Genomic DNA, 9,894 nt, shown 5'->3' with positions numbered 1-9,894 from the left:
TGCAACGATGTAGAAGGATGATGCTGACATGCTGGGACGAACGACGATATGAGTGGTGAGGTGGAAGGTGGAGGGTGGAGATTGACGGGCATGGTTTCGTTTCGGAGTCGAACTTTGGCATCCGATGTGTGGTTGTGTAGACAGCTTCTGCATGTACTTTGAACAGTACTCTAGTCGTCGCCAGATCTCCCCACGAAGCCAAAGCCACTTCCCTTCGCCTAGTCCCGCTTGCTGAAGTACATCTTCCGAGACCATCAACTCACATCTTCTGTGAACTTCCACCAATGCGACTTGTATTCTGCGCCCTGTCGCCAGTGAGTTAATACCTCAACTGTAGAAATGCTACAAGACCAGCAGTAGCGCTTCCCTTCTCGCATGTCAAACGGCAAGTTCTTGTTCCTTTCATCATCTCTTCTTCTCGTCGTTTCTCCCATCGCCAACCTTCATTTATGGCGTCAACAACAGCGTCTGTACCTCCGTCGAAGCCACTGTATCAATATGAGGAGTCTCTGCGAAAAAACGTAGCACAAATTACTTGTGTGAGACCTTACTCGGAACTGGAAGAGACGGAGAAGTTGTTATTCAAGGCCGGCACGAACGATACACAAGTCCTCGAGACCCACGAAACTATCTTCTACGCACAAGGAGGCGGGCAGCCCTGTGATATTGGCCACATTTCAGCTCTAGGCCAAGAAGGAGTAAGATTCGAAGTACAGCTTGTGAGGTCAGGTGCCAATGGCAGGACCTTGCATTTTGGTCACTTCACCAATAGCTCAGATAACAGCACAATTTCCAAGGGCTTTGCAGTTGGTGCTATGGTCGAACAGACTCTAGATGGCGCAAGACGAGATCTCCATAGTCGCATACACACAGCCGGCCACCTCGTTGCCCTCGCCGTCCTACGACTATCTGAGACCACGGCAGAGTTGAAGGTAGTGGACGATAAAGCTCAACACTACCCCGAAACCTCATTCGTCGAGTTCAAGGGCGTCATAGACAGCAAATTCAAGGACGCAATACAAGATCAGGCCAATGAATTTGTGCGGCAAGCTCTGCCTGTGAAGTTGTACTGGCTGAAGCCCGAAGAGCTGAAAGGTAGTGATGTGATTTTAGCGGAGGGTATGCCTATCTTGTCAGGTCTGGATGGCATGGTCAGGATAGTGGATATCGTGGGCGCGGGAGCGTATCCCTGTGGTGGGACGCATACGCAGGATTCGAGTCTTGTGGGACAGATTACTGTGAAGGGCATCAAGAGGCAGAAGGGTGTCAGTAAGGTCAGCTATTTCGTCGAAGGGCAGAGGTGAGAGTCGACGGGATGGATCTAGCTATGGAAGGCAAGGCGACAACTCGATATACGGTCACGATGCTGTAGCGGTAGAACCGGGATGTTTCTCGAAGTCGTAGCACCAGGACCAGCTCAAGTACCCAGTCACGGGGTTGCTGAGCTTCGCAAACCTCATGGACCTTACTCCGCCTTGAAAGGCAGTAGTACACCGTGTCTCGAGTAAGCTTCAGTCGATTACCATAAACATATGGGCATACCGACAGTGCTCCTTCAGCTGGGCTAAAAGCAGGAGGTGCTGCAGGAACTGCCGAAGCATATGCAGGGTCCAAGCTCAATCATATACCAGCTATCTATCACTTGAACCTAAGGTATCCTCTCCACAAGAGCATCACGTCTCGCCAGCACGTCCCACCACGCCTCAACAAGAGTTCGGCATCATGGCTCACGCAACTCCCAAAGCTTTGCAGACACAGATGCAAATCCATCCCAAGGACCGCCCACGATACACCTCGGACCAGATACAGAAATATCTCGACCGGATCAGCCTTCCCAAAAAGTTCCGCGACTTTGCAGTGCTCAACGACCCAAAACTAGCCCGCACGAAAGAACATGGCCTCCCATTACTGCAAGGTCTGGTCCGCTACCACGTCTGCAATATTCCCTTCGAGAATCTGGAAATCCACTACTCCAAACACCGGACCATCTCCCTCGACATGCACGATCTGTACCACAAGTTCGTCGAACAGGGCTTGAAGCATGGGAGAGGCGGTAGATGTATGGAGAATAATGGTTTCTTCGGCACGGTCCTGCGCTCTCTAGGTTACGACGTAAGGAACTGTGGCGGGCGGGTCAGTAGGATGATGTCCTCTGATCCTGAAGTACGAGAGAAGCAGGGTGAGACGTATGATGGGTGGAATCATATGCTTAATCTCGTCCGCCTCGACAAAAAGTGGTTCGTGGTGGATGTAGGTATGGGTGTTTTCGGCCTAAATATCGTGGTGCCGCTTGAGGATGGGTATGAGTGTGAGTCTATCGCTCCAAGACGAGTGCGGTTGCAGCGACGTGTGATCCCTGAACATGCGGCTGCGGATGGGGATCTGGGAGAGGCGGAGAAAATGTGGTGTTACGACTCCTGCTTCGATCCCTCAGCCTCACCTCAAGTCTGGGTACCGACGTATTGTTTCACTACCTTGGAATTTCTGCCACAGGATTACGAGATGATGAGTTGGTATACCTCTACTAATCCGCGCTCCTTCTTCACGTATCTGGTGCTATGCATGAAGATGGAAATGGATGAGGCTGGGGAGAAGATTATCGGGGATGTGAGTCTGCTGAAAGATAGTGTCAGACGAACGCATGGGCCATTATTAGGAGGCAGGAAGGAGGTGCTGAGGACGTGTAAGACGGAGCAAGAACGCATTGAAGCACTGCAAGAGGTTCTGGGCGTGGACTTGACTGAAGAGGAGCGGGAGAATATTCGGCCGGAGACAGCGTTGGGTGGGTGACTGGGTTCTAGTGGAGTGTAGATGTATGTGCAGATTGCTCTAGTTATGTCTCCCCTCGTCTATGGACGCTCAAGAGGCTAGCAGCATCAACCTTCTCGAAGTCACACGCCCGGCATCTTCTAGCTCTTCACCTTCCCACCACCATCCTCAAGATATCTTATGAGGTCCTCGATCGTGACGGCCTTAAGTCCGTACTTCTTCGCAAAAGCCAAACACCCATCCCGCCTCATCATCCCGAACCCTGTAGACATCTCCGCCTTCCCTTCAACCTCCTCTCCGTCCTCCACAATCTCCGCTATCACAGCCACGGGTTCCGTCCCAGCAAGTTTACAGAAATCTATCGCCGCCTCTGTATGTCCTGCCCTAGCTCTTACTCCACCTTCCCGTGCCTGTAACGGTACCACGTGCCCTGGTCTTCGAAATGCACTTTTCTCCACCTTCGCATCCGCAAGGAGCTGGCAGGTATGACTCCGATCCTGTGCACTGATTCCTGTCGTCACGCCCTCGGCCGCATCGATCGTGATCGTGTAGGCCGTCCGGTTTGGGTCGGTATTGTTCGATACCATTTGTGGTAGTTCGAGTTTCGCGGCGAGGGAGGGTATTATAGGCGCGCAGATATAGCCCGAGGTATGACGGATGAGGAAGGCGGCTTTGGAAGGTGTGAAGGCTGATGCGGCTATTATGAGGTCGCCTTCATTCTCGCGGTGCGGGCTGTCTAGGACTACTAGGAATTCGCCGTTGGCTGGGAGGGAAGGGCGTTAGTCTAATAATGGTTGAAATCAAAGAGTGATGTGTACCGAAGGCTTCTATGGCGTCTGGTATGCTGTCGAAAGACAGCTCGCCGTTTGTTTGTGCCATCCCAATGGCAGTGTGATTGGAGTTCTCGCAGGTCTGTAATATATGCCGTTGTTCAACAGTGGGCTTCTATGCTCTCGTGTCTCGAATGTGAGGAGGTTCTCGGAGGATTCTGTAGGGTGTGGTGTTATGAGTGCTTTCTACAAAATGCGACAATATGTACAGTCCTGTCAACAATATGCGCGCCGGATTTTAAGCTGACAAAGAGTTGTAAATACGCCATCGTTGCCGAGATCTCGCAGCCATATGCAGTGGTGGGGTATATATTCAAACTTTCATGCTCAGCCGGCAGTGTTCCGCACTGCCGGTCACGGTGCATGATCAAACCCGATGCCGAGGTGGTACATTCGTGGTCTAGATTCTTACGGTTTCCAAGGATAACTCGTAAGCATCGTCAGCCCGGTATTAATGGGCGATGACTGTCCAGCCGGGATAGCAGCTGAAATCTTCGTATCCAGACGGAGAGCTAGGTCGGAAGGGGCGCGGTCGTCGAATCTGAAAGCGACAGGCAAGGACACGCCTTCATAATCACCCTATTCGAGGGCCTTTGATATTGAATAGACGTGGCAGACGAGCACGCCAGCCCTTGACTGGAGGACTGTTCTCGCTTGGATCTTGTTCCTTGCTTCGGCGTGGCTTGAGCAAGGCCGGTCGCGCACCAGGGCGTTCACGTGCAGTAGCACCCACCAGTCCTTTGTTGATATCAAAGGCATCAAAATCCATTTTTCGAAGAGGCTCATCTGTGTAATCCATGGGCAGGTTCCAGCGTTTGCTCAGAAGGTCCGCCCGCCCTTCTTCCATGTCTTGGACAGACGGACCCATCCCCAAAGTTACTGCAGGCGAGGCGGATAGCGGCAGACCAGTTACACGAGGTGGACAGTACGATCCAGTGTCTTTGTGCGTCTTGATTTGCTGCTGAAGGTTGTCCTGTAGTATGGTCGACGCAGGAAGCAGACTTGGGCTGCTAGGCTGCATTGGCCATAGTTTGAACACAGACCTTGAGTCTGAGACACGGTCTTGGTCATCAACTTCCACACTGGACACGATATTCCAGGCAGCCAACCCTGGATCGGAGTTTGTCGACAAAGCCTTACGCTTCGGCCTCTCCGCTTTCACCAGTGCGCCGTCTGGCAGTTCCCGGGTCGTGGGTGCGGTGTGTTGCACACCCTCCAGCCACTTAGTCACCGCGCTGACACGCTCCATGTGAGTCGCTGCTTCGTCGAAGTCTTCAATTCCCTCGGAGGGCGCCATCGATTGCACGGACATGTCTACGCTGTTGGACAGCTTCCTTTTCCTCGTTACAGTAGCAGCTTGAGTATAGTCTGGTGGTTCGAGCACATGGTCAGAGCCATGGGCAGGAGGCTTGGAAACCACGTCGCGGACTGATCTCCTGCTTATTACGTCTGCTAAAGCATCAATCTCTTACATGATGCTAGCTTGGTCTCAGGCCATGTCAGAAAGGCGCGTATCTTGTCGGACGCCTGCCCCAGGACCTTCTATCTCTGTACTGGCTGTGGTCAGGCGTCTGGACGGCGACTCGAGCCAATGCCGTAACTTTTCAGCTCGATTGTGGTAGACGCTCCGAACATCTGTCAGCCTTAGAATATCAGCCTCGTCCGATGGATCGCGTTTAAAAGCTATGGTGTCGAGCAGCTGGCACGTAGTGTTGTAGGCTTCGATCGCGGCCTCATACTGATGGCTGCTCTCCAGAGACACAGCATGGTGCGCCGTTCGAAGCATGAACCGCAAGTCCTGGTCTCGCCTACGAGTCAATGGCCGGACATATTGGCCTACTGGAGGGAAGTCGTCTTCTGCATGAAAAGCCAGCTGTTGAGAGCTCCGATCTGTAGAAACGCTCGATGGGTTCCTATTATCTCGATTCCATTCCAAAGATACTCGGCTCGCATTGCTGTTACTGTATTTGCGGCTCGGTTGACGGAACTCACATACAATGCCGATTGGTTCACCGCACGATGGGCACACTATGCCCTTTGATCGGATATAGATTGCTACACACTGATCGTGTACGCGGTGTCCGCATATTGTCATTGTCTGTGGCTCAACATGCGCATCATCAAGGTCCGTGGAGCCGTCAGAGCAGAAGATGCAAAGTCTGTCATTGCCATCGGCCAGTATGCTTTCCTTCTTAAGTACGATTCCTCGTCCATGCCGCAGCGGGATATAGACAAGCGTGCAGCCGCTCGCAAGCACGCTGCCAACCGAAGGACCCGGCAATGCCACCATACAAGCAAGATTCGCGCGGACATATGACACAACTGGGATGGGCCGATCTTCAAGGTATTTGCGGAAGATCGTGAAGACCGAAACGAGCATCACAGCTCCAGCTACAATCGTGCTGGTGACTACGATAGGTCCAGTGGTGCCAGGAGACAGCGTAGATGGCGCGAAAGACCTCTTGCTGATCGGCGGAGGGCGCAGCGGATCAAGTAATGTGATATTACAAGCCGCAGAGGTCAGGCCAATACTTCGATCGTTGACACATGCTTCTCGGAAGTCCTTTCTGGCCGTCCATATGGCTAGACGATACATTGGGCCGCCATAGGAGATAGCAACGAGTAGTGCAGCAGTGGCTAGTCCCACGCCCAGCCAAGTTGCGACAGAGACATTGACATGGGCAAGGCTGCTCCAATGATGCCTTGCTCCGCTATTTTGTCCAGAGTTGGCATTCTGTATGACTGGTGTGGTTGTCGACGATGTTGGTCCTGTGGCAATTTGTCCAGATGTTGAGGTCGATACCTGTTGTGTCTGCATCTGGGCGGGAGGAGACAGCCCACGGCTAGTCGGAAGAGCAGGCGGTGAAATTGCCGCCGCACCTGTGCCTGATGTTTGTGTCGCGCCAGGCATCAAGGGCACCAGGGGTATCGGAGCAGTAGCCGACATTATTGTCGCCGGAGTGGGCATCAGCCATGGGGCTACCGTAAGATCATAGCTTATGTACAATAGCAGCAGAAGTAGGACGAGAAGTAGAAGGTGTAGGATAAAATGCACAGCTCCTCAAGGCAGTGCGCCGATAGCACTCATGCTCCGCCTCGACTCGACCAGATGCATGAGGCCGCCCTCCAAGGCGCGTCGCGCCAGCCTTACCCGGGGTACTTGCGTCTACATAGCCTGCAACCCGGGTCGGTGCATGTGAAGTCATTGTGCATCGTGTTGCCGTTCATACTACCAGATGATTGCGACCTTTCGCTTAGTCTTGGTCTTGCATACTTCTATCGATGCGCGAGTCACAAGGTGAAGTCTACGACCTCGTACGCAAGTCGTGAAGGCACGCAGTGGTCAATGCACGATGGCGCCAGCCCATCTTCGAAAACCTCGTTCGCTTTCCTACGCTATGGCATAAGATGTTGATCTTCCGATGTCGGACAATATATACCTACCTTCGCCGGCCTCGACGGAGTCAGCCGAAGCTGAGATTGATGTAGCCAAAGACCTTGAGCGGCTGGCAGTCAATTTCGTCGATGTGCTCAATGCCCGGGACTTCGACTTCACCAGTGATAAGGCTAAGGAGCTCCGGACTCGCATGACAGCCGACTGGAAAGCACAGATGGACACATATGCTGCGGACCCTTCGCCGGTCAAGTTTGACGAGCAGGTAAGGAGGTGGAAGCTCCGAGCTCAAGATCACACCGGCGTGCATTTCCAGGTCGTCGAAGTGATGAGTAAAGTGGAAGAGAAGAAGGAGCGAGCGAGGGTGTTCTTGGAGATGCAAGTCTCGGGGATCACAGAGGGGAAGCTCATGGCTATGAATGAGCTGAGGTGGAGGAAGGTCGAAGGGGCGTGGTTATGTTACTTTGTGATTGGGATGAGAGGGGGAGGTGTGAACAACGCTGCTGCAATGCCGTTCCCGACATGAAGAGGGTCTACTGAATTGATGAGGAATTCTGACATGTCCACAATAAGACTTCGCACGACCGGTGACAATTACGACAATATCCAAAGCTATCTTCTTGGTGTGCTTTGCACGATCACGGCTAGTGCGATACACCAATGCACGATTGGATTCCAATTGCGGCTCGATCTCCAGCTGCTTCTCTCTCTACCATCCACCTTCCAGCAGCACCGACCCGTCTGTTGCCAATATCAACATCCAGCTCGTGTTACGCTTGGCGCTTGGGGGTGACGATATCATCAATCAACTCATTCCTGCGTTCTCGGTGATCGTCATCTGCTGTTATGTCAGTCTAGCCAGCAATGCGTGCTGCAGGCTTGTACTTACGACATCATTAATATCAATTACTTCTCATCCTGGACCACCATCTTACTTCTTCCAGGCCCGTCTTATCGGCGATCCGGCCCTAGACTGTGTAGGTGACCGCCGCCTACTCTGGACTGGTGAATTGGAAGGAGAGTGTTTACGCGATTGAGCCTCTTCTCGAGCCGGCTGAGTAGCCGCACGCTCATTCGCAAGCTCACTAGCATACTCGGACTTCTCACGGATCGGCTTGCCATATATGTAGAAGACATACACTGGAATGGTGCCAATGAGTGCGATACCAGCGAGGATGAATGACGGAACTGGAAGCTGCCATTTCGTGCCGGTCATGATGTTGTTGTAGAAGGGAGTGGCGTACAGAGCGGCGATGCCAGCCAGGAAGTCACGACAGAAACCATTACCACCTGTAGCTGAGGCGGAGAATGGTCCGTACGCTGCGACCATGTAGTCGATCGTCGCCATGTAGATGGCGAAGTTGGCGATGCCGATCAGAGCGGTGAAGATCAGAGGTGCGATCCAGTGGACGGCTGGTGGACCGAGCGAGGTAGCAGCGAAGCCGAGAAGACCCAAGGGCTCGAGCATAACAAGCCATAGCAGGAGCTTGAGACGACGCTCTGGTGCCATAAGAGCGGTGGTGCGAATGCCATTCTCCATCGTCATAGCTGTGCGTTGCTTCTTGTACTCCCACATATACAGAGCGTAAGCGATGACATATCCGATCATGAGAGGGATGAAGGCTAAGCCAGTGGTGACATGATTGAAATTCCACTTCTTGAGAACCAGGGCGAAGCTGTCGAGGCCAGTGAAGATGAGCGCATCACTGAAGCCGGAGAGAAGCGAGAGGAAGCCGACGATGGGTTCGGTGAGGAGGAACTTGTATGGTCGCCACATGAGCACGAAGCATTCCTTGAAGTCGAGGCGCTGGAAGAACGTGCCTTCAAGCTCCTCATCAGTAACGATATCGTGGCCTTCCTTGCGCATCCGCTTGGCTTGCTTGCGCAACAAAATCGAAGAACGAGTCTCGGGAGTGAAGAAGTGGATGGCCTGAGCGAAAGCGCCGAAGATCAGACTGATCCAGAAGACCCACTGCCAAGCAAGATACTGTGTAATGAAGCCACCAACGATAGGAGCGACAACACTACCAGCGACAGAGGAGAAAACGACGAAAGCGACGGCGTATTGTTGATCAGCAGGCTCCCACATGTCGGCAACCATACCGAGAGTAACACTGCCACCCGCACTAGACAAGCCACCAAGGAACCGGAACCCAAAGACCATCCAGAAGCTCGAAGCCAGCGCGCAAGGAATCTGCCAGATATTGACCAAGAACAACGAGCCCTGCAGAACCCACTTGCGCCCCAGCTCTTCAGACCAGGGAGCCCACAGCTCACAGCCAAAGGCATAAGCGACTAGAAAGATGAATTGGCCGAGACGAGCTGTAGAAGCTTTGATACCAAAAGTCTTTTGCATACCGGGGATGGAGTTGGCATAGATGGCGGCGTTGAAGTTCATGCTGATCTGGACGATGAAGATGCTGGTCAGGATGAGCCATTTCCTCCACTCTGGGAAAGCGAAAGCGAGGTGGCCATAGGCGCCCTCTTGGGTCAAGATGCGGCGTCCGCTCCCGTCAGATACGAGCTCGAGTTTCTCGACTTCAATCTCCTTGGAGATGATGCGGCGGACGGCAACGTTGTTATCGTCTTTCTCGGAGAGCTGGGTCTGCTGGTTGCGAAGTTCTGGATGCGGGTGTCGAGGCTCGCTCGGAAGACGCTCCACTGGGCCGTGGCGGGATAAATCCTCAGAATAGTGCTTGGAGCGGTCGGTCAAGGGACTGTTGTCGCCATTGGTCGAAGACATCGTTGTGTGTCCTTCGCGAATGCGAATGTGTGTTATGACTCGAGGAAGACTTCTGTTGATATCTGCTCGAGGATATTTGGCGAAAGTGCTAGAATGCAAGAAGGCGAAAATGTGGCTCGTTGGGACGACTTATTTTGCTGTGCGAAGAATGACTTTGT

At 53.0% G+C, this 9,894-nt stretch overlaps 6 protein-coding genes across 6 annotated transcripts; 3 read left to right on the top strand and 3 right to left on the bottom strand.

Annotated features, from left to right (window-relative positions):
* Window positions 1–449: 449 nt before the first annotated feature.
* LTS14_007268 (uncharacterized protein) lies at window positions 450–1,304 on the top strand (the record flags this gene model as incomplete). The annotated part of the gene is made up of 1 exon (XM_064839960.1): window positions 450–1,304. One exon carries the CDS (start codon window positions 450–452, stop codon window positions 1,302–1,304), a length of 855 nt encoding a protein of 284 aa, XP_064692281.1.
* A 418-nt stretch (window positions 1,305–1,722) lies between these two features.
* LTS14_007267 (uncharacterized protein) lies at window positions 1,723–2,790 on the top strand (the record flags this gene model as incomplete). Its single annotated transcript, XM_064839959.1, has 1 exon — window positions 1,723–2,790. One exon carries the CDS (start codon window positions 1,723–1,725, stop codon window positions 2,788–2,790), a length of 1,068 nt encoding a protein of 355 aa, XP_064692280.1.
* A 119-nt stretch (window positions 2,791–2,909) lies between these two features.
* Window positions 2,910–3,648, bottom strand: RIB3 (3,4-dihydroxy 2-butanone 4-phosphate synthase; the record flags this gene model as incomplete). The annotated part of the gene is made up of 2 exons (XM_064839958.1): window positions 2,910–3,532; window positions 3,588–3,648. 2 exons carry the CDS (start codon window positions 3,646–3,648, stop codon window positions 2,910–2,912), a joined length of 684 nt encoding a protein of 227 aa, XP_064692279.1.
* Window positions 3,649–4,173: 525 nt separating this feature from the next.
* Window positions 4,174–6,546, bottom strand: LTS14_007265 (uncharacterized protein; the record flags this gene model as incomplete). Its single annotated transcript, XM_064839957.1, has 2 exons — window positions 4,174–5,035; window positions 5,663–6,546. 2 exons carry the CDS (start codon window positions 6,544–6,546, stop codon window positions 4,174–4,176), a joined length of 1,746 nt encoding a protein of 581 aa, XP_064692278.1.
* A 475-nt stretch (window positions 6,547–7,021) lies between these two features.
* Window positions 7,022–7,519, top strand: LTS14_007264 (uncharacterized protein; the record flags this gene model as incomplete). Its single annotated transcript, XM_064839956.1, has 1 exon — window positions 7,022–7,519. The coding sequence occupies one exon, from the start codon at window positions 7,022–7,024 to the stop codon at window positions 7,517–7,519; it is 498 nt and encodes a 165-aa protein (XP_064692277.1).
* Window positions 7,520–7,924: 405 nt separating this feature from the next.
* On the bottom strand, window positions 7,925–9,736 carry LTS14_007263 (uncharacterized protein; the record flags this gene model as incomplete). The annotated part of the gene is made up of 1 exon (XM_064839955.1): window positions 7,925–9,736. One exon carries the CDS (start codon window positions 9,734–9,736, stop codon window positions 7,925–7,927), a length of 1,812 nt encoding a protein of 603 aa, XP_064692276.1.
* Window positions 9,737–9,894: the final 158 nt, after the last annotated feature.

The sequence above is a fragment of the Recurvomyces mirabilis genome, assembly GCF_035927965.1.
Source record: "Recurvomyces mirabilis strain CCFEE 5264 chromosome Unknown scaffold_20, whole genome shotgun sequence".
In the NCBI taxonomy this organism is placed as follows: domain Eukaryota; kingdom Fungi; phylum Ascomycota; class Dothideomycetes; order Mycosphaerellales; family Teratosphaeriaceae; genus Recurvomyces; species Recurvomyces mirabilis.
Note: the sequence above shows the minus strand (reverse complement) of the source record. Positions and strands in the feature narration are given on the sequence as shown.